The 23,957-nt window shown below is 44.3% G+C and overlaps 1 protein-coding gene across 2 annotated transcripts in view; it reads right to left on the bottom strand.

Moving 5' to 3' along the window:
- Nucleotides 1–1,682: 1,682 nt before the first annotated feature.
- The window catches only part of dlc1 (DLC1 Rho GTPase activating protein), an 85,318-nt gene continuing 63,043 nt past the window's right edge, over nt 1,683–23,957 (bottom strand). For both annotated transcript variants that reach the window (XM_006787189.3, XM_087841757.1), the window contains exons 6-18: nt 16,491–16,562; nt 15,070–15,151; nt 13,918–13,981; nt 10,309–11,954; nt 9,230–9,409; nt 7,491–7,650; nt 6,438–6,645; nt 5,721–5,937; nt 5,203–5,317; nt 3,842–4,057; nt 2,316–2,533; nt 2,034–2,207; nt 1,683–1,943 (exon numbers count right to left, since the gene is read on the bottom strand). In XM_006787189.3, coding sequence (XP_006787252.2) covers nt 1,844–1,943; nt 2,034–2,207; nt 2,316–2,533; nt 3,842–4,057; nt 5,203–5,317; nt 5,721–5,937; nt 6,438–6,645; nt 7,491–7,650; nt 9,230–9,409; nt 10,309–11,954; nt 13,918–13,981; nt 15,070–15,151; nt 16,491–16,562 — 3,452 coding nt within the window. In that variant the 3' untranslated portion in view covers nt 1,683–1,843. The remainder of the gene's footprint in view (nt 1,944–2,033; nt 2,208–2,315; nt 2,534–3,841; nt 4,058–5,202; nt 5,318–5,720; nt 5,938–6,437; nt 6,646–7,490; nt 7,651–9,229; nt 9,410–10,308; nt 11,955–13,917; nt 13,982–15,069; nt 15,152–16,490; nt 16,563–23,957) is intronic.

Below are 23,957 nucleotides of genomic sequence, written 5' to 3'. Positions count from 1 at the left end.
TCACTGGTGTGGAGTAAACACAGAGAATGGGCGATGAGGGGAAGCAAAAATGGAAGTCCAGTATCAGTCTGGAGCTGAGAAGGTGTAATTACTCGGAACAAACTGTTGTGCAAACAGGCGACCGAGCAGATTATGGGGGATCTGAAGAGCAAAGCCAGAACAAAGCCACAATATTTTGGCGTGAAAGTTGGCCGTGCTGTGTTTCTTTACAGCTATATAACTCACAGGACACACACACACGGTTATTATTTTAATACATTTAATAGTGCACTTTGATTAACCTGTACAGAAATAATATTATTAAAAAAGATAAAACATTTTCATTTACGTAACACAAAGCTTAACATGTACAATAAAATAAAACAGTATGATACAAAACAAACATATATCTGAGGTATAAATATATTGGCTTTAAATTAACTGTCATTGTCATGCATTATTATTTGGCAGAGACACAGTTAAAACACTTGCGATGCGAACGATGGCTTAGTGGATTAATCGGACACGTCAGCGCGAACAACGCACAACCTCAGATTTAAGCACGAGTGTTACGAGTGAAGGTCAGCTGATACAATGTCTTTATTTTTTGAACACAGACGAGACAGCACAGCGAAAGAAGCTCACGCAAAGATATTTTCCTTCCTTCAAATTCACACATTCAGTCTTCCCTCCTCTTTACAGTAAAACCTGTAAAATCACCACCTTTATAAAAGGACCCCTCTTTTTTTTTTTCCTCTACTTTTCCTGTCGGACTACCTTTCTGTTCTCGTCTACATCAAAGCGACTGTGAAAGCGTTATATGTTTTTAAAAACTTTGATAGCATACAAGCCTAAAATCTCAAAAACTGTGCTGTGCTTTAAACAAATCTAACACTTGTAACGGTGAGGAAAAGCTCACTGTGGGGAATCTACTGTTTTCATCTTGGGTTTTTAAAAAAAATTGGTCCATTAAATCAGTTTGGTCTTGCGTTTCGGTTCCTGACATCCATAAAGTGTGCCTATGCATCTCTGAGCACGCAAACAATGGCATCACACGCTCAAGACATTTGCCGCTTACTCGATTTGAATTCTTCTTGATGGAATTTAAGACATCTATCTGTATGTTAGTAAATGAGGCCCTTCCTTTGATCGTTCCTCTCATTTTGGTGAGCCAGCCACCAGTACTCGTCTGTCTCTACCCTAAAACACTAAAACCCTTTGTGCTACCAGCCACCTGTCGTCTCACAACATCCTATCTATTGTCTCCCCTCAGTCTGCGCATTACTGTCTTTCTTCGCCCGTGGATTTATCAATCGGCTGACCATAATAATGTCTGCTGTGCTTTGCTGTAACAGAAAAAAAGGGGACAGAGGTAACGCAGGACATACGCCGACCTTTACTCTGAACAGACTACTTTATGTACACATCTTTCTGCTACTGGAAACCAGTATGACGAATCTGTGTTAACTGCCGTTTTCGCATACACGCTCTCACGCATACATTAAATCCCTCTTTTGCTTCTCAGAAGCAATAGCACCCTTTGGACAAACCATACATGCTGTATCAACATTGCCTCCTCTGGCCCAGATAAATGTTTGTCTGACACAAGTCCTCTTGGCAGCAAGCTGGGAGGCCCCAAAAGAACAGTTTAAAAACATAACATCAATCTTGTGTGGACATGGGGGGGGGGGGGGGGGGGGGGGGGGGAATCACAAAAAAAAGTCCTTCAATCCAGGATCCAGAGTTTGTCCTGATGTGAGGATGGAGGCTTGGACTTTGACCTCCCTGGGGGGATGGAGGTCAAAGTCCCACCCCCCAAAAAAATTCCCCAAACCTCCCGGCGTCCAAATTGCACACCGCTTTCTCATTTGTCCATGGGTGCGGTGAATGAGTCTCGTATCCGTGCCACCTCGGCAGCGCACAAGTGTCCATACAGTTTATTGTACCACTCTGGGAAACGACCCCTGATTAGACAAAGAAAGAGACGAGGCTGTTAGCCTACTGCGTTGCTCTAAAACTCGATTTGTTTGTGGCTGTGGAAGTAATCCACTCACCTGCAGTCGGTTCGGGAAATGTGCGTGAGTCTGGATTTGCTGGCTCCACAGGGCTCTATGAAGTAGCGTGAAGTGAGAACATTGGCTCGGACGCCCACTGCAGACGCCCCTTCGTGGTCTACAGAGGTACACACCAGTGCGCATGCTCCCTTTGGCAGGTCCGTTACCCATGTTCTGTTAGAAACCAATAAAGACACTTTAGATTAAAAACAGCATTAAATTAGATGAAAGATAAAGACAAAAGCAAAATAAACACAAGAAGAGAAAAAGACAGCAATCTACCTGAGCACGACATGGTCTCTGGTAGGATGAGGCGCCATGGAGTTCCTGACATACTGGTAGACCTCTGTCCTGTCATCGAGGGTCTCCACTACACGGCTCTCGAGCAGGTCCTCATCCCAGTGTCCCTGCTCTCGCAGCACCCGGGTCAAAACCTCTTCAGGAGTTGCGGGAACCTCCACCGTTACTTTCCACAGCCGCAGTGGATACCCGTCATGGACCTAGAGAAACAGACGGCGAGACCCAGTTACTTTACTTGCAGTCCATTGATTTAAAGCACTTTATGTCATTAAAATCACAGAACAAAGAGAGGAAATTACAGCAGACAGGAAATGTCATGCACACAGGTTCCTGCAGTTAGTTTTAAGGGCTTGAGAAGAAGGCGACTGGACTTGTTTAAGTATTTTCAAGACATTTCACCTCTCATCCAAGAGGCTTCTTCAGTTCAGTTTCACTCACAACCTCTGGTGTTAATGTCTGACACCTTTTTCACAGTCATGTAATAATGCACACGATTAATAATCAGTCAACGAGTGAGATGTCCTCAGCAAACTTAAAGAACAGTTGCCTGCCCTTCAAGCTCTGATTAAGCATGCCCCCGTCTTTACCTCAGTTCCTACATTTCATGCTGTATCCAACTTAACATCTTGTTCTGTGCTGGGGTCTTGCTGTTGCTGTCTCTGGATTTCCACATGTGTGCTTGGAAGGCCCCTAGAACAGCCCTCACTGCCAAATATAAATTGCTACAGATGGAAATAATCTTCTTTCACTGTAGTGCTCCTGACTGAAATGTGGTAAATATAAACTTTCAGTGTCTTATGCAAGTGTTTGGAGGCTTCCTATAAGATATCTAATTGTACCAGTTACATTAGGGGAAATTACAAAAATCGGATGTAGTAATTTAACGGTAATCTTATGCACAACAGCTAGGCTGTGTTTCAACATATTTCACTGCGCTCTGGCCAGGTCAGCTGCTTCTTTCTGCCATCATATGATAAAAAGCACACACTCTGCGCCTTGTGACTTTAAACTGGAGAAAAAGATAACCTCATCCAGGGCCTCGCAAACTGGACACAGGAAATGTAAGCCTGGGATAATGCAGAGGCTCTGTACGGGTTTGTGTTTGTGTGTGTGTGTCTCTATGTCAAGCTGATGTCATTCTGGGATGGAGTCCAGTACTGGGATGGGAATGAGACGCCAAGGGGCCAGGCCACTTTCGCACGGATTTGTTTTTACACAGGAAACCCTAACTGCAGGTTTTCCACTCGATATTTAGAGAGTTAAAAGAGAGGCAGGGCAAGGACTGAGAGGAAAAGAGAGGAGCGGAAACAGAGATGGTGTGCATGTTTCAGGAGTGACAGCTTGTTTACACTCTATAGAAAGATAATAAATCTTTCCTGTGAGCTGTCTGACAATTTTATCAATGTTTCCAGGCTGAAAGTAGCCGTGCAGGCTGAACAGAAGACATTTAAGGGGACCTAGAGAAAGATATTATTTTAAAAAAGAAAAAGAAAAAAAAGAGGACCTACCTTCCTATATGCCAGGTCAGCATGCTCTGGCGTGGAGCAGCTGTCATATCCTTTGAACTTGTCTTTAGCCTCTTTGAGGAGCGTGTCCAGGCTATCTTGTAGGTACGCCCTGTAGCCTCCATGCGCAGCCTCTTCACCTGCAAGCTCCTCCAAGCGCTGCGGCAGCAAAGCCTGCTCCATATACGAGTTTCTGCAGCGATTCATTTCTTCTGGGATCTGTGAGAGAAGAGGAGATGGATGGTTAGAACAATTATTCATCTGCTTAGTCTGTTAGAGTTTAGGATAAAGAAATATCTTTTGGTTTGACAGACTTCTACAATTCCTACTGATGTTAGAGAAAACAAAGCACAGAAAACTTCAGAGAAAAAACGAAAAAATTAATTAAGACCCCCTTCACTAAAAATATGATAGGCAGTGTGAGCTTACTGTGGGGAGAAAACTATTATGTAAAACAGGTCTGATTTTAAAGACCTCAAAGCATTTCTGAATAAGTGATTAACACTGAAGTCATGGTTTTTCTGGCTTTGTCATTATTACATTAATCCCATTAAACAAACTGGAAACACATCCTGTGTTTGCCTAGTTTATCCTCAATATAGTTCATATCTTCCATTGTTAATTGCATCCTGACAGTGTTATCGTCCATCTTCCCTTTAAAAAACCTCCATAAGCAAATGCAAATGTAATTAAAGAAATCATTTAAGGAGGTTAATTCGGTTTACTTGTGCAATGTGACCATGACAGGAAAGCAGGAAGCCTTTCCACAGTCTAATAGAATTTTAAACGATCTTAATGACCCACAGTGTGCAGCCTTTTAACATTTACTCTACCATGTCCGGAGAAGATGGCACAAGGCAAAGCACATTTCTGGCTTAATGTCAGTTTTAATTGGATCTGTAATGCTGTAGTTTTGCTGATTATTTCCTGTTGTGCTATCCATGTGGAGATGCCAAATCTCACTGACATGAATTTATGGATTTCTGACCCCTGTGATACTATGCTAGAGTTTGGGGGGCGTTTACTTGAACAGAGCTCTGGACAACATAGGTATTCAGCCCCCCGTAGCATGTTCACTTTCCATAATCCAAACTCCTCTTGAACAAATAACTGCATGAATTGGATCAATGCCTTACATAACTGGGACTCTTGTTTGTTGACAGGACAAACGCAGGGACACGAGGTATGCGGCAGGAAACCGGAGGTGACATTTATTCTGGCAGCAAACATACCCTCGTTACCTTAAATGGCAGTTTACTGTGAAGGTAGTAGCCAGTAACTCATTCTGCTTTTATTTTTTAAGCTAACTTTAAAAGTGAAGAGTTTGCTGCACAGGTACTGCTACACGATTTTTAATCACTGACCCTAAAGAGTTTCCTGCACTCCTGGATCATGTGCGCCAGGCCATGAGTGGCAGCAAGGTTTTCATTCAGGTCCCTCTGGTCTGGCTTTCCGAGTGTCTGCTTCCGGTTCATCACCCTTTGGGAAAGAAGGAAAAAGAAGAAGACATAATGAGGCTAATCAGAGCAATCACCACAAAAGAAAAGTAAAAAAAAAAAGCTGGAGGAAACAGTTTAGCTGTATAAAGCTGATAAACCCTCACCTAGAAGTGTCAAATGTGGAACAATGCATGTGTTTTTTTTAATTAGGTCTGGACGTTTATGTAACCTTTCTATTTCCTGTGTCTCTCTCCCTTCCTCTTCTCACCGGCTTTGCTCTCTTCCACACTATTCTGCCCTCGTGCTAGTTTGGAGTGACCCTTTCCTGTTTTCCAAAACTGCACAGGCATATTGCGCCCTTATGCAAGATGCTGCAACAAAAACTATGTTGATTAAATGCATGAAACTGAACCGATTACAACGGCGCACGCTCAGACACACACCTCGGCGAGGAGCTCTCCTTCCGTCGAAGCGTGTTGAGGTGGAAAACGGATGGGGCCAGACAAACTGCTAGGTTGGTGGGAGTCATCTGATTCTCAGCCACGCTGGCCGTCACATCGCTGAGCAGACACAGCAGCGTCCGGAGCGCCTCTCGGTTCTCATCCGGCAGGAGCAGCACAGCAGCGCGAGCTGCCTGAAGGCGGAGCTCTTTAGGCATGTCTGGAGAAGATGGAGAACATGGACTCCATCATCCTTCCTTTTCAGTTCAATTTAGCACAAATTTATTTAGCTCCACAATAACATTATCATATATAAAATTAAAAGCTCAAGGAGTCAGTCAGTACTAATATCTGTTGTCATACTACATCCTGTCATCTTTTTTTCCAGCTGTTGTTTAATTCAGGAAGTAGACCGTATCGGGCCTCCAATTACCTGCCAAAAACGAGTTATGATGGGATCTGTGTTGACCTGTTACATAAGCTATGTTACATAAGCTCATATGTATGGGTCCACTATATGCTTGACCTCCCATATATCACCTTACACAAACGGTGTAGCGTCCACAGATGTGTGCTCATCTGTCTCATGTGTTTTTACAGCTCTATGGCTACAACATCTAAAACAAAGTATGTCAGCTGTGCAGCTGCATACGTCAAGCTGCGCGAGGAATGACGTAGACGAGCCTGGAAGAACTTTTTCTGTGTTTTGTGTCTTCTTACACTGATAGATCTGCAGGAAGGTCTCTGAAAGTTTGCTGGTAAGCAAGGGCTCTGGTAAATCTCTGAAGTACTGCTTCAGCATGTCGGCAACGTCATAAGCTGACTGGCCCTCGTAGTTGACTCCTCCCCCGTCGGCGCCGCTCGCTTCATTCATCTGACGGAGGGCTTGGATACGAGATTTTACGCCCGATTTCCTGAAAAGACCCACCTGGGCGGGGAAACAAAGAAGAAAAGGGTTACGTCTCACATACCATGCAGAAACCTTTGAACTATAAAGTACCTGATCAAAGTATATCAAAAATGACTCTCACAAACACACACACACACACGTCTTTTATTGCGTTAGGCTGTCGCATTAGGAAAATAACATTCTTGACTTATCCACAAATCCGTAGCTTACAGTCAATATGGTTACATCACAACAGATCCTGTTGACTGTATTTACAAGGAGCTCCAACAACAGCCAGTAGGCATTCTTGTAGTGAATGCTGTGTAGGACCTCATCAATGGCCTTTTAAGGCTGTGTGAAATGGCAATGTTGGGGAGGAGAAAAGAAGAAGACTGCTGGCTTGTCCACTGAATATTTTCCATGAGCTTTCACACTTCCAAACAGAGGCACTTTGTCTGTCCTTGAAAAGAAAGCCATCATTCTCTTTTGCATGATGCCATATTAAAAGCCATTTTTCAATTTGACTGCACCTTTCCTTCCTTTATAAATGCACAGACTGTGACAGACTGGGTATAGATTAAAGCGACACAGGTGACTGAGCTGCCGCACACTGACTCTTCCCTGGCACACAGAAAGTGTTTACACACTGACTGAGTGGGCATCAGACTTTTTCCGATTCCCTGCCTCATGTTATGTAACACCAAGAGAAATATGCACATGTATTTAAATTGATATTTTATGCCGTTTGAGTAGCTTAAAGAAAACAAGTTAGCTAAAATAGTACTTAAAGCTAAAGCTGAGGTGGCCATTACACGTAAACTTGCAGTTCCAGTGTATAAAAAGGTTTTGCATACATCTTTGCATATTTCTGTACTATATATTACCTGGTCGAGGCACTGATTTCGTAAGTAGCGCATGGCCTGCTGAATTCCTTGAGGCAGGGGCTGTCCCGTCCGCTGGACGATGACTTGTAGTGGCACACCAAACACATTCCTGTCTTTGTAGTCGCGCACCTTGATGCGCTTCATGAATTTCGGCACAGCCCTGCAGCATACACACAAATTTGGATCTTTAAAATGGGTCAACCAAATAATGACATACCTTCATTCTCTCTTTACTAACTGAGAGCCTAGACTGTAATCAACAAAAACACATCACAGTAATCAGGGCTAACACAGACATTCCACAAACACCTATTCATACAAATTGATTCACCGCCGCGTCAGATATGCGTCAAATGGTTTATTTTTAGTTCAGATGCAATGTAAAACTCAAACAAATCCAATTAGGCCTTTTATCACAGAGCGCTTGAGCCTTTCATGTGTGTGCAAGGCGAGTGTGAAAGTGAGCACAGGTCCATCTGCAGGGTTACGGGGGGCGTGGGTAAAAAGGTAAGGGAAAAATGGGGATCGTGGAAAGGAGATGTACAAACCCGCTTCTTTGCACATCTCCAGTCGACGTCCATCTCCAGATTTGTCACTCTGGGCGAGCTTGTGTGCAAGCATTTGGTTCCTAGTGAACAGCAAGTCTCCATCCACAAACCCAGAGTTGAAACATGCAACCCTGACCGTTTCACAAGAATGTGCCCGCAGATTTATGGCTGAGTATCTGTCTGCATGGGTGTGAGTGTGTTTTGCACAGAGATGTTATGCGTGACTCAGGACAAGTGCGTCTTTGTAAGTGCTGGGGTTCACAAGACTCGGAGTGCTTCTTAGAAGCACGGTTTAGAAAAAAAAAAGAAGAAGAAAAAAAACAGAGCATGTTATGATCCCGGGCAGAATTCTGACTATGTTGTGGGCCTCCAGTGGCCAACAATTGGACACTGTCTTTCAGTGAGCCTCAACCTGTCATAAGACTGTCATAATGCCTTCTATTCCCATTTAAAAGAAAGCCTCGAGCAGAAAAATAACACAGAATTAATGTGATTTTTCCACTTCTAGTCATCTTTTTCCTTAACTTTAGCTTCTTCAAAACAGCCAATTCTAGGTAGCACTTTGGCTTATAGCAATTTAGCACAATGACACTTCAGTCTACTGTAATGTGAAGAATGGTCAGTGACATTCAGCTGCTTTCATTTCAGGGAATTTCATGAAATTGTCCATTTCACCCCCCCCCCCCCCCCCCCCCCCCCCAGTGTTCAATTTAACATAAGAAAGCAAGAATGAAGAAATAAACCAGCGCACAGAAAATTAGCCCAGACTTTAAGCTTAGAAGTGGTACAGAAGATAGTTTGGAAGGACAGTTATTGCGTGCAGCTCTTTTCAGCCTCGAGCTCAACACCTCGCGTGTGAACTGCCATGATTGCCCCGTTGAGAAAAAGACTATGTACGCCCCTTCCCAGCAATTATGGGCCTGGGAAAAGAATGTGAAACCCAACCTCTGTGGACAGCCATCCCCACACTATACAACAACCTGCAGATGGATTTGGAGATGGGTAGGATTGAGAGGGTTAATAGCTGCCTGAATGGGTATATTAAAGGGCATTACTTAGAGGAACAATATGGCAGTGGCAGAAGCCATTTCACATGAAGCTTTAAAAAGAAAGAAAGAAAGAAAGAAAAACACTTCTTAATGCTTTCACCCTCCATTTCCCGTCCACAAGCCTTCCCTACAGTCCACTCACCAACTGAAGCCATGTTTGTTTGTAGGAGTGTGTTTCTCCAGTAGAGCAGTGAGCTGCAGAAGGGAGAGTTTCTGCAGCAGATTCATCTGTAGCACAGACTGGCAGCTAATCTGAAGCTGGGCGGAGGCCAAGCTGGGCCGATGGGAGTTCTGGAAGCTGGGCCAGCGGAGTTTCTGTGGTCTGGAGTACATCGGAGAAGAGCAGAGCACAAATTGAGATGTGAGAAGAATACTGACGATTGAGAAAGAACAAGTTTAACCCTCGGGATCTGCCTCATGCTTTTGTTCATGCATAAACGTTGACAATAAAACCCACGGCCACACACAGTATTTGTAGTTGTTATGTGCCAAGTGATCAGTTTGGGGATTACAAGGACTTATGTACACATCAATCAAGAGATTGTCTTTGAGACTAAAAGCCCGCCGAACGTAAGTCTGCCTGTGAATTCCTGAAAGCACAGGAACGGTCCCCATAGAAACCAAGCAGCATTCCAGAGCGCTCGGTAGCATTACATAAGGAGAGAAGTCTCAGCGTGTCCCCCTGTTTATCCTATGCTGTCACTTTTTATGTAAAACTCTTTTTTGTTGGTACCTCAGTGCTGCATTCAGGTTTGCTTTGTCCTTTTACAGAAGAAAGACTGGCAGCATGAGACTTTCCGCTTAGTATTAAAACTAAAAGTAGCACATAAAATTTTTCTTATATAAAAATATGCATGAAATTGTATTTTTGAGAATCGCTAACAGTGTGGTCTGTGAATTATTTAGAGTCAAAGTTGCTGTTTAATCTAGGGCAGGGGTATGAAATGGACCTGAGGGCCAGAACTGGCCTGGCAAAGTCTTCAATCTGGCTCACTCCATATCGTAAGAAAATATGTGAAGAAGAGCATAAATTTTGGACTTTTAACTGTAGTTTTGGCTCCAAATAAAGATTCATGTACTCTAATCTGGCATGTTTGCACCTTACTATAAAATGTAAGGATTTTAAACCTCTGATTTTTTTTTAATTAAAATCTGGATGAACCAACCCTTCATTGATGATCTGCGTTTGTAAAAAGATGGTTTTGAATTTTCTTCCCTCACCTGCTGGTTCGGGTTAGAGATGCTCCGACACCAGAGTCTCTTCTCTCCCTCATTCCTTCCTCTCCCTCGCCCAAGGGGTTTCCTGTGCTGTCTTGGTCGCTTCCGTTCTCGGTCTCCTCCAGGCGGTTCTGCAGAGGAGAGGACGGGCATGGGGAGGCCGAGTCCAGTGCTGAATCCGAGTCGCCTTCTTCCTCCTCATCTTCCTCCTCCTCCTCTTCACCGGCCGCATCCTCAGACCAGGCATTAACGAAACGCTGCAGGCCGCTGACGTGTTGAAGCACTTCCTCTAATTTGTGCTCATCCCCCTCTTCCTCCTCTCCCTCCACTCTCTCCGTGTAAGGGACGTTGTCATAAAAACTTAGACGGCTGTCGACCGAGCCCGATGAGCCACGACGTTGACGTCTGCTGTGCCGTCCCCTGAGGATCACAGAGTTTCCATTATCATTAGTGCGTGAACTCCCATCCTGGAGGGCCTTGGGAAAGGTTCCAGGCTTATGGCCTTCTGGTAAATAGAAAAAGATCATGCCCTCCTCTTCCTCTTCCTCTTCCACTTGTCTGCTGTTGTCTTGCACGCTGTAGTTGTTCTTGCGGTTCTGCTCATCAACTGTCATCCCATTACTAGCGTGGCAGGGGACGGGTGGGGCAGATTTGGGAGCTTGCTGCTGATCTGAAGCTTGCTGGAGGAGGCTGAAAGGATCAAAACCTTCCAAATACATGCCCCCTCGCTTACTGGAGGTCGCCGCCGCACTGTGGCTGCGAGCTCGAGTCACTGGGCTCGGCGTGCTCACCGCACTCCCGCTGCTAGCTTCCGACTGGCTGCTCCCAGTACTTCCAGTACTTCCGTTGCTGGTCTGAGTGGAGTAGGATACAGAGCGATTGCGGTTAAGTGTCATAGTCTGGGTATTATTGCGATGGTGATTAAGATTCTGGTTGAGGTTGAGACTGGAGATATCCACGCAGTTGAGCCTCCGCAGTTTGTCATCATCAAGACCCTCTTTGACGACAGGGCCGCTGATTTCTATTTTGCCTCCGCCGGTGCCCCCCTTCTTCTTTCTCTTAGAGGAGCTGCCGCTGCGGAGCCGCAGACTCTCCATCCTCTTGAGAAAGCTCTTAGCTCTCGAACGTGTGCTTTTGCTGCTGCCGGATCCTCGGTCCAGACTTCCCCCTCGTCCGGCGACCCCCGTCTTTACATCAAAGGTAAACTGCCTGAGGGTCTCTAGGGGCGATGGAGGCAACCCGTCAGACAGAGAGTCCTCATTAGCACATCCTGACCCACCCGTGCCTGACGATGAACACATGCTAGCTACTGAGCTGGCACGGGTGGCATTAGGGGGCACAGCTTCGTTTGCCAGAGCGGCACCGTGGGTCTTCTCTTCTCCTCTCCCTCCACTCCCACTGCTGTGGATGGAGCCGACTTCGGGCTGTTCACTGAGGTCGGTCAGCACACTCTCCGAGCTGTTGCCTTCTCGGAGGCTGAGCTTGCCCTTCTGGGATGCTTGGTCCTTGGGAAAAGGGGGCTGGCAGGCATCTGTGGGCAGCGCGGAGAAAACCTCCAGCTCCTCCATCCGAGACCAGCGCTTGCTGTCCCTCTGGAAGGTCCAGCGTCCACTGATGGCACAAGGCTCATCCTCATCTGAGTCCTCACTCTGAATGAATAAGGGGGCCAAGGAAGGGAGAGGGGAGAGAAAGGAATAGCAAGAAGAGAAGGGGAAAAAAGAGAGGGAGGGAGAGAAACAGTTGGTGACATTATTCACTGCCACATTTTCCACTTCTTTTCCAGCATTCCTCACCTTGATCCAGGAAACTTTCTGTAGTTATGGAACTTATTTTAGAATGGATCTAATTTTAACCTACATGAAATATAATTATATACAATGGCTGTCAAAAGCTTCCATAACACAACGGCTTTTATAAGAAGACATGTATAAATTTTAGCATGAAGCATGAGGTAATTATATTCATGGTCAGCCAGAAAACCTCAGAAAAATAAGTAGAATAAATTGGCCATTGATGAGTCACATTTAATGTATATGAACCATTACAAAAATGCACACACCTCCCCCAGTTTGGTTAATCTGTCTCAGACCCCAAAGGGCGTTGAGGAAATTCCATTTTGACCCCATAGCTCTCAATGTAGCCGGCCAGACTGGGGTCACCCCCCACCTACACCCACCTACACAGTCGTTATCTGTTTGTGCACAGGCGCTCATGGTTGGAGAGTAAAACAAGCGCCGTCACTGATATATTTTAAAATTTCTTATACAACCCACCTACAAAACTGACGTCTATAGTATACAATCAAAGTCAAACACAGCCCTCAAATCTAAAATCTGAACTCATTAGAACACCAAAAAACTTATAAATGAAGTTCCTTTATAAAGGATCCTGGAGATAAGCACTTTGATTGAAAAAGGAAAAAGGAAAAGGGAAAAAAAATCATCATTGTCAGAGTTCACAAAGGGCTTTATTATAGGCTTCGTTTCAAATAAAAGTGAATAAAGATTGTGATCTATCCTGGTGCAAAGAGGATTCACCTAAAAAGAACAATTTAGTAATTTTGCCGACACTGCTCTATACGACCGTAGCCTGTTTCTGTTATTCTGGTTGTAATGAGAGATAACCAGCACTCACTGGTGATCATAGCTGGAACCATTTTTTACCGTCCACCCAGCAAATCATACTGATTGGATACGCTGATTGCCACATCAATGAGGTCGCACAATGAAAGGTATTCTTATAATCATCAGACAGTACGAGCAAACCACGAAGAACGGGAGACGAGGAGATGGAGATTTAAGAGAGGGAATGTAAAGACGTGACGAGATCAATGCATTCCTAAGCTGTCTGGGCGTGGGGGTGGGAGGCTGTTGTCCCGCAAGAGCGGAGGAGTCGAGGAGGCAAATAACCTCTTTGACTCCTCTGCTCTTCTCTGTTGACTCCTGAAATGAAAGGTGACACAGAAAGGGTCATCCTAATGAATACCACCACGCATAGAACAAGGATCTTCCTATGTAGCCCTTAAGGGCATTAGCTTTGGTTGATTTGTAGAAAACAGAGAAATTCTTGTCACAAAGTGACAGTGTCTGTCAGTCTAGACTTTCTGCTTTAATTGAAACATGAGTGGTCTAAAAGTGGGATTTTTACGTAATTATCCTAAGGAGGAAAAACACTTTCCACTAGGACGGCTTCCTTAAAAGAGACATTTAAGAGCTGGTTTTTGGGGGGAGTTTAATTGGTGCGAAAAACTGCTCGAAAACATGCCTTTATAATACCTCTGAAATCATTGAAAGATGTATAAATATGAGGAAGTATTTTAGAAGAGAGAAGGTGAGCATACTTTAAATGAATGGGGGAGTTTTGGTCAAAGAAACCCCTTCATTTAAACATTAAAGCTCTCCTCCCTTCCCCTACTATCCCACAACCCATTTGGTATAGAAATGAACTCAACAGGTGCCTTCTCATTAAACGAGATGAGAGAAAATGCAGCTTTGCCCTGTGGCCAAGTGTGAACTGTGGGTTGAGGTGAGGCGGTGCAACTGTGGATAAGGAGATGTGCAAAGTGGCTTTTCACAAAAGGAGGGTAGTTCAAGTGCTTGCATGTAGACTTACTCTTTTTCTTTGTGGCGAAATCTCCAGTCTCATTAAAGCGCACTTATTGAGGGTGTTCAGTCTCCTGCAAACACAAACACACGCACAACTGGTTAGATTTGAATTGCGTGGGCTTTAAATATTAAACCTCACCAACTTTCACTAGAACACAAGGAGAGGATGTGTAAAGGAAGGAAAGATGAAACAAGACAAAAAGGAGCTGCGGTCCAGTCTGGCTAATGAGATGCGGAGGGATAATCCCTACGTGGACAGGAAGAGAAGGAGAGAGGGCAAAGAGAATGAAATCTGCTGGAGTGCCGACGCAACCTCGGGGAGGGGACAGAAAGATTATCCCTTTAGCCACCTGGAGAAGGGGGTCCAACCTCTGAAGAGCTCTTAGAGCAGATCGTGTAACAATGGAGAGATGAAGTGATGGGAACTCAAGGACAGCTGCGGATGTGGGGAAGGGATGAATGCTGCCAAAAGAGGAGACACTGAGATGATAGCTTCCAGATGTATGAAGGAACACCTGCTGTGGTTTATTACTTAAGGATCGAGTTCTGATGAAGAGGCTGAGTCCATTAAAGAACCATTAGTCCCCTCCTCATATGCTAAAAAGGACGGCAGGGGGACAAATTGAATGCAAACCCAGTCGTCTTCAATGATAATTGCATTTGGATCACTTCACATATAAAATGAAGGCTCACAAAGCTCAGAGCCTTTTAAATGTTTATGTTTTAGGGAACAATTGCAGTCTAATTTTTTTTGTCCCCTACAACATAAAAAGAAAGATGCAGTGATGTAAGGAGAAAGATATGTGCCTGGGAGGATGGTACAAAAGACTCTAACGGCTAAGATAAACCCTATCAGTCCCAGACAAAGAAGAAAATAAAGGAAGAAGAAGGTAAGAACATAGTGAAACCAAACAGGGAGGGGAAGTGCACGGTTGCTTATCGTGTGATTCTTTTATCTCATCGGCAACTTTCCAAAGCATGGCTCTTTTTGAAGTCATGCCCTCATGGTTTCATCAGAGGGAAAAGTAGTGATAGTACAAAAAAGAGAGCGAGAGAGAGAGAGAGAGAGAAGATGATGAGGAACAAGAAGAAAGGAACATACCATCAAAAGAAAGATAAAAGGCGTATGAATGGTTTTAAGCATGACTTGTAATCTCACCTGCAGAGAGCCTCAATAGCATCCCGATCGAGGAAGTCGTGGTCCTTGGTGACTGAAGAAATGTCAATGGGAAACTGGGCGTCTAAAGAGAGAGAAGTGAGCTAGGTTACGTGAGGGCATCTCCCTGCCACTGATTGGATCAGTATGTTCAGATAAAACTAAAAGATACCACCCTCAGCTCCAAAGACACCCACCTACTCAAACACCCACCTTCCCCCTCTCGCTCCCACCCACCCATACAGCCCTGATTAAAAGCTAAAAGAGGAAGTAGCGTCTTAGTCGACCAAACAAACACAGCTGCAGCTTTCAGACCCAGCAGGCAGGGGGGATATGCAGCACAGGGGGAGAGAACAGGGGACTGATTGAAGAATGACAATAGGTACTCCAATGTGGCTCAGAGGTCCCGCTTCCTTTTCTGCTTCTCGCTCTTTCTCTCTGGTCTACCTGAATAACAAGGTCACTTGTTCGCCCAGTTGCTGGGCTGGTAAAAGCAGAGTGAGTATGCCTTGAAATTCTGTCTTGAATGCCAAGAATGACCAACTGGATATTACAAGGTTTTCTGGAATGTCGGACCAACGCAAAATGGGACTGTTGCATCCAAACCCTCAGGGGTCACGTTGATAAGAAAATGCTATCATGGGGCCAGCACCTTTAACCTGTACTGTACTGGAGCAGGCCTATCTGTCTGCCTATCTTTAGTGGGGCAATAGTCTCGACGGCACAGACAATAAAGAATCTCTTATGGAAATAAGGAAGGGAAATGTGTGTCGCGTATCAACAGAGCAATTCCTACTACTACTACAAATGAGTCGAGCGCAGTTTTCAGCACTTTTGTATTGCTTTTTTTTTGTCTGAAAGGTCTCAACACCTGTACAGAAACTCAAATAGGAAACCTTTCACAGTTAAGTGGAAATAAGCAGTGACCTGCTGACAATGGCAGCTCGGTACTGCTGTCATCATTCTGTAATTACATAAAGGGAACTGGTATGCCCCTGGCATGCAGTAGTATAGCTAAGAAGACCTACAAGGAGTGAAGAATGTTTTATGTACTTTGGTGCTTATTTATATTTCAAGGGTCATGCAAAGTACTCTTTGTCAAGCAGTTGTCATTGCAGGTGTAGCTTTAGATGGAGCAGAAAGCTATAATTATATAGGTTACACTGTATTCAAAGCATAGGCAATGTTTGCAATACAGTACAGCTTGCTGGGGCTTACATGGATTTCTTTACGGATGTAGAGCAAAAAAAAAAAAACCCCACACACATCTCATTTGCTCTTCTGTAATGTTAGGCTGTGTGTTTAAATTTTTAAAACTAAATATAAAAATTATTCTTATTGCAAAGTGATAAAACCCAAACCCATCAGTCCATCAGTCATGTACCAGTTTTGAGTGGGCTGCGGTGTCTCCTAGTGTTCCTTACCTTCATAAAGTTGGGCGTATTGCGGGAACCCTGCAGCTCGGAGCCACGTGCAGGCCTCTTTGGCTTCGATCTCTATGGAGAAGAACAAGTGAAACACATGTTAAGGGTTACAGAAGAACAGATCATGTCAAAAAGTGTGTAGTAACATGAAAAGACATGAGCGTGGCTTTTGTAATAACATCACGAGTATAAATGAAACATAATTTAATAAAGTTATCAAGTTTAAACACCAATCCAAGAAAACACTCTGGAACCCTCCAGCATGTTAGCAGCTTATCAAATGTGAACTCCTTGACCTTATTAGCTATCTAACACTCCGTCACGCATGCCTCTCACATGTTTCTAGAGCTAAGAGCAACATACGTGCAAACTTCACACCATCACACTCTCAAGTGTCTTCCACTTAAGCTTCTTAGCTAGGTAATGCAGTGGAGTCACATATCTCTGACAGTAAACGTTGCCTAACCTTTTCCTCACGTGACACGAACAATGGTTGCCGTGGATCTGCATCCATGGAAAACATTTATTCTTTAAAGTATTAACATGTTACATTTTCTTTGCTTGTTGTCTAAGAGCATCTGTTTCCTCCTGTTACCATCACAAGTAAACTCTGATGATTAGCATGAGTATAGGAAAGGGAGTTTAACATTCAGATGTGTCATTCTGAGAGCTCGTATAGATTCTCCATAAAAGCCATTATTCCATACTTCTTAAAGGCTGACAAACAAATTCTCCCATAACTCCTTTAGAACACAAGCTGAGGTCTATAGTGTGTCACCGGTGCCACGAGGATGTCTCCCAGCTATCTGTGAAAGCTTTTTAGATGACATGTGCCAAATGGGTGCTCCAATCGCCATAAATGCTTCATTATCCCTGCAGCTACCTGTTTGTAGACAGGAGACCAAAAGAAGAGTTTTACAGTGTCCTAGTTCCTAGAATGATAGCAAGTACACACGCAGATCAACCTTGAGAGAAACAAAGCCTGAGTGACAAAAACGGTAAATGGCCTGTATTTGTATAGCGCTTTACACTACATTCAGTCATTCACCCATTCACACACTGGTGATGGCAAGCTACATTGTAGCCACAGCTGGCCTGGGGCGCACTGACAGAGGCGAGGCTGCCAGACACTGGCGCCACCGGGCCCTCTGACCACCAGTAAGCAACGGGTGAAGTGTCTTGCCCAAGGACACAACGACTGAGACTGTCGGAGCCGGGGCTCGAACCAGCAACCTTCCGATTACAAGACAAACTGCCAACGTTTGAGCCACGATCGCCCCCAAGGCGCAAAGCAAGTAAAAGACTTGGAGGACAGTCAAAAGTTCTTGCTTTTACAAATTGCTACACTGGCAAGTTTAATTGGGTTACTGTGTCTGGCTGAGTGTAATTAGCTAATCATAACCACCCGTAAAGAAACTGGATTTAGTGCATTATATCTTTGGTTCACTCGTTAAGCAGTTACACCCTATTTCAAAACTAAATCGCTCCACACGTTATATACATCTTCCCACAAGAACACAAAAAGAAAACAACCTGAAAGGCAAGAAAAGTAACGAGAAACAGAGAGGTCAAGGAAGACTACAGCTGCAAAGGGTCTGGACTAAGCGATATGCCGACATTTACATACCAACAACAAGCCTAGACGGCAGACAAACCCACTAACAACAAGGTGTGACACGACCAAGACGAGAGTCTCCCCACTGCCACTGCAGAGGGTCCAACTTCCTTTAAACAACTACCATGACACCAGCGCGCACCGCAGTGTCAAATGGCACATTAACAACTACACTTCAGCGTTATTTGTCAAACGTGCGCTATTTTTCCTTGTGGATGTGAAGCTGTATGTCTGAGAAAAAGTGTGTTAGTGTGTGTGTGTTTCAGCTGAGTATTTTTGGAGCGTAGTGAACCCAGAGGAAAGTACAAACCAAGCAATAATTATACCAGCATTCTTGAAAGCAAGCAGTGCACAGGGCCAGAGATTCCTGTGCTCACTCGTGTATAAATGTGTGTGCACAAGTAAGTCTGTGTGTGTGTGTTTGCATTGACTAACCTCATGTTTAAAGACAAACCACTCAAAAGACAGTAAAGCTATTGAAATGCAAATTAGACATGCAAACACATGGTTGGCCTTCCAACCCCACGCCCCCCTCCAGTCCCCAGAAAAGGAGCTACGCGAGCCAATAAGTGCCTTTTGCTGGGATGCTATCCAGTGACACACCCTACTGGGCTAGAATGTGTGTCAAATCTATTTTACAGTGACATAATGTGAACTTAGTGTGCCGAGGAAATAAAATAAAGACAGCAGCATTCACCACGCAGATGGATCCGACTGAATAATATTTGTCACTGAGCTACATTGTGTCCATTCATTCACAGAGTAAAAGCAAGAATATTTTTGTCTTTTGTTTGGCACAGGAAGTGGACAGGGGCATGGGGCATCTGGCACAAACATTCTTAACAATAGAGCAGCACCCACTTACACTCACATGCATCTGGAAGAATCAAAAGCCGGATCAACAAAGCAACAAAAGGAATTTACAAGAATATCCCAGGAACTCAGGCCATAAAAACATCATCTTTAAACAGACCTCCTAGCCTTAAACATTTATGTTAGCTTCGATAGAAAAAGATTTGAGGGTGTATTTCAAATTTTTTCTTCACTCACTGTCCACCCTGGTTCCCTAGCCCTGATCAGGGAACTACCTCACTTCCTCATCCTGCTTCCCTCACAGGAAGAAAGCTTAGCAGCGCGCAATGGCCACCGACCACTTGGCTCTGCAGCCCTGCCTTCATTTGTTCCAGACCAGATAATAGACGGGGAGGCAGCCAAGACAAACACGGGCCCCGGCGATTGTGTGTACTTACCAAACGTCCTCGTGGTTAAAGATGGCTACAAAGCCACTTTAAACAAATATCTTGCAGCACCCACTTAGAGTCTCAACATTGCAGTGAGAAAGCAGAAAAGTGAGTTTTATCACCCTGATAATGACCACGTTATTCTGCACGTGTGTGCCAAGTCGGCTCAAGAAGGGATAACACATACGGAGTGAGTCAAAGGTTCAAAGCCAGTGGCACTACTCAAAATACTACATGTCCTGGCAAGCTATTTACATCCAGCTCACTTCACATCTCATCATGTTCAGTCTAATTCCTGGAGGATTCATCTTCTTGCTTTTGAAGGAAACTTATTGTACACCACTCTATGAGAACTTTGTCACTTCATGCCATTAACTCGGGGTGTGAGCTAATGATGCAATTCTCAACTGGAAAAGATAATTATGCCAAACTTCTCCCATGTTTGGCTGCTTCTTTTTTTGTAAGCCAGTTGCCACATGGTAGGTTTGACACACTGTGGCCACTACAAGTGGGACCACTGATGATTAGTGGGAAAAATAGGCCTGAAGCCAAGTATGATTTTTGTTTGAAAACTAAACTTTGCTCCATTTTGAATTGTGGTATTTCAGTGTAGGGTGTGTTGTTTTTTCAGCTTCTAAGAACAAGTTTGAGAACCACTGGCGAGGTGATGGGCAGGCAGAACTTGGATAATCACAAGTTCAGAACAGACAAGAACGTCTGAAAGGAATGAGGCTTTGAGGTGGCTTCGTCTACTTTCCAACAAATAATAAATATTCTGACATAATTAGCCACATTGATTTCTGAATGTGTCATCTTATAACCAAAAAATGAAGACAAGTCAGCTCCACACTAATCCTGACTGATATGAACAAGCAAAGACAACTCAGTGGGACACACTCCCTCTTGCTTGGAAAGATGAAGATGATTACAGAAGAACAGCAGATAACACAACTAATAAGATCCAAGCTGATGCTAATAGACATTTCATATGGATCACGAGAATCTTTTCTCCTGCACATTGCCCAAAGCTAATCTGGTGAGCACCCAGTCAAGCTTTACCCACTTTCCCGAAGTATCAACTTCTAAAATTATCCACCACATCTTTTCTTTGCTTTCCTTTTCCCTGCTCTCACCTTCATCTCCTGCGCTGTCTCTACTTATTTCAACTCTGCTCGCCACTTCTCTTCTCTCCCTTCCGGTAACAGGAAATTCTCACAATTGCCGACCACAGTCCCACCCCACCTCCCACCCCCAGTGCAGGAGGCAACGGGGTCTGGCTGGCTGAGTCTGAATGCTCACCTCCAGTGGGAGTTTGTCAGCAGCAAGCAAACAAAGGATGCTGCTCCCCCACCTATAGCAAACTGGAGGTCAAGAGTCTCTATACAGTTAACAGTGATGCTGGGGCTTTGAAGTTGGCAGACTGAGAATAATGCTTGACTAACCACTGTTGTGAATTGAGGTGGCTTATCTTGAGTCATCTGATCACTGCTGAGTTTCCAAGTGCCCACTGCATAACAACCCAAAAAGCAGTCGTCAGATCCTAATGAAGTTCATTTCAGAGTGGGTCATTCCAAAGGGACCGCAAAGTTGGTTTATATAGGTGATGTGATAAACCAGGCCAGACTTTGTGGCTGGCTCAGACGTAATAAGCAGAGCACCAGAGCCTGAATGCTGCCTTGCTTTTGTCCTTCATATAAGCACTGACAAGGATAAGCCTGTAAAAGACTAAAATTGAAATCACAACAGACACATGTGAGAAAACCCAAGAACAACTGGACGTTGCAGATTTTTTAGCGTGACCAATGCAAAATCCCTCCTGTGCTCCACTAGTGGAATGTAAGGATGGACATTTTTTTCTTTCCTGATGGGTATCATGTTTTGTGATTCCACTGTGGAGACAGCTGGTGCTCACAGAGAAGGCCTGGCTGTTGGCTAAGTGATACGGTGCCAGGAATATTACCATCTGGCTGTTCTCAAACTATATCCCACTGACACAAACAAAAAAATAATCAAGTTACTAACATGCTCCATTCCAGTTATCAACCACCAGCTGGCACAGGCATGCAGGCACGGATCCACGAACACATCCACACGCAAACACACGGCTGTCCCAGATGGATCATCGCAGCGCTAACCCCAAAGACCCCCTGACGACAGATTTATGCTCACACGGAGGGCCTTAGCCCTGGATCAGGTGACCAGGCATATTCAAAGCTTCTGAGAAGCTTTCAGCAACCAGATGACAGTCTACCTGCCAGCACCCCTCCCCTCCCTCCCTCCCTCCCCTGATAGCAATCCATTAACATACAGATCCCAGGACAGCCCAGTACCTTCAGCCAAAGGAAGGTGAGAGCAACAGCGAACATATGACTTTTCTCACAGGACATGAAGAAAACAGCTGGATGTAAATCTTCCAGATAAGGTCACAGCTTCTTCCTGTTTCACAAAGAATCCAGATGAAGCATGTTTCCTTCATTTAGAACAACCCCAATCTAAGGTGGTTTACCTCATCCCACATAGGCTTGAAAAAAGACAGTTAAAAAGAAAAGAAATGTGGTCTCTATTACACTTTTGACTGGATAGTCCTTCTATTCCTAGTTTGCATAGTAGAATGATATAAGCATTATACTATTCCTGGATTAGTGGTTACTGTAGATAAAGTTCATTCACCTTGCATCATAATGGCTGGAAATGAGTATATACTGTGTGTGCGTGCGCGCCTTTGAGCACGTTCTTAATGCCTTTATGGCTCAACTGAACCTCAGCGCGCTCATATCTGTTCCAAACCTCAGGCAGCTGATAAGAAGCCATGTGTTGGAACAAACGTTGAAAACGGCTGGGACAAAGGAGAAGCACACAAATCAAGCTAAGCCTGCCAAAACTAAACTGAAAACAGGAATAAACAGCCACAAAGCACCCCCTCAATATCCCCCCTCCCCTGCTTTTCGCAAAAGGTCGGCCGTCAGGCAAAAGGCAGTTAAGCAAACTGGAGGCGATAGGATGGCACCACTGTCGCGGGCTGGTACTATACCCAGGATAATCTCAAAACCAATTCAATATCAAGGCTACTTGAATTAGGCACATTTTGAGGAAGGTTTCATCACCACTATCGATTCTAACAGTGAAGTGTGCGCTGCTCTGCTAGAAACTTCTCTTGGCTGAGCGCGTAAAAGGGTCAGTCTTACAGTAGGTTTTTGGTTATGTGAGAAAATAGTCCCCATTTAGTATTGTGGAGGTCACCGATAAACCAACATACGAACAAAAACAAACAAACAATCAAAGAAACAACAACAAAAAAAGGACATATTCAGAGAATTGTGAACAGAGGTCGGGACTCCGTACGCGTCAGGCTGCGAGAATTTCTGACAGTCCGCAGCGCTGCGCCCCAAATATGGTTTATCCATAACCTCCACTCAAAGCTAAACCTGCAGTAAAAGTTTTAAATCTTAAATTCCGAAAATAACCTTTAAAAAGTGCACTTTTGGGAACTCTTCACTCCCCGACGAACAGGAAACCGCTTCACTGGACGGACACGTTATTCATACAAACTGAAAACCATCACTTATCTAAACGCAGTTCGGTGGATAAGAATGAAATGAACTTACGTGTCAGTATCATTTTTAAGGTCTCAGTTCCACCATAAAACCAAACTCCTGGCTGCACTCTGGCAGGGTAGACAGTTCAGTCAGATCTACTCCACCGTTAGGACGAAGTCCGCATGATAAATCCACTGTAGATAAAACGCAAACTAGAGAATCGGGTGCAAATGTTCTCCGACCGTTGGGCAAAGCGGTAACTCCATAGTCCTAACTAATCTTGCTGCGGCAAACAGAATTCCACAATCTTCAAATTGTCCCAACACCACACCGGACCTTGAATGAAGCGGTTCCCAGCAGGAATGTGAATGGAGAGAGTAAAGTGTGATTCAAGCTTTAGGAATGGGCAGCTCTGCCGTGGCTCCACCCCCCCTCACTCTGCTGCTCCACACCTGATAAGGAGCTGGAGACATGCAGATGCACTCAGAACAACCTCTGCAGTTCATAATGTGCAGGGACTGGAGTTTGTTTGACGATCAGAGACACAACTTTGTGTCCAAACGCACTAAAAGTCACAAACTGAGTTCCCCGCTACAAATGGCGACTTCATTCGATGATATCTGTTTCTAACTCATTTGGAAATGTATTTGCTCAGAACCGTAAAATATATTTTACAAATGTTACATGTAGATAAACTAAAGTTATTAACCGAGTTATATATTTTTAAAGACTTACGTGCTCTTTTCAGCTGCAGGATCTCTCCCGCTTCTACCACTCCCATAAGAAGTATTTGACTTGTAGATTGGCACCCAGTTTGCATATCATTAGAAACTAATGGAGACAACTGTGAGACTCTCTTTTGTGACGCGGGATTTAGTCTGAAAAGCGCAAGTGGTGCCTTGAAAAGAAGTGTTGCAGGTATGGTAATGGCTGTGTCCATGACGCGCCGGGCGCACGTACACCACGCTCAGGCTGACTGCAATGACAACACATTTAGATTCCTGACCGCAGGGCACATAGGACGAGATACTGAGATAATAAGACTTACAGTTCACTCGTTTATGTTTGGTATACT

The sequence above is a fragment of the Neolamprologus brichardi genome, chromosome 6, assembly GCF_056152115.1.
Source record: "Neolamprologus brichardi isolate AB-2024 chromosome 6, ASM5615211v1, whole genome shotgun sequence".
NCBI classification, from domain to species: Eukaryota; Metazoa; Chordata; class Actinopteri; order Cichliformes; family Cichlidae; genus Neolamprologus; species Neolamprologus brichardi.
Note: the sequence above shows the minus strand (reverse complement) of the source record. Positions and strands in the feature narration are given on the sequence as shown.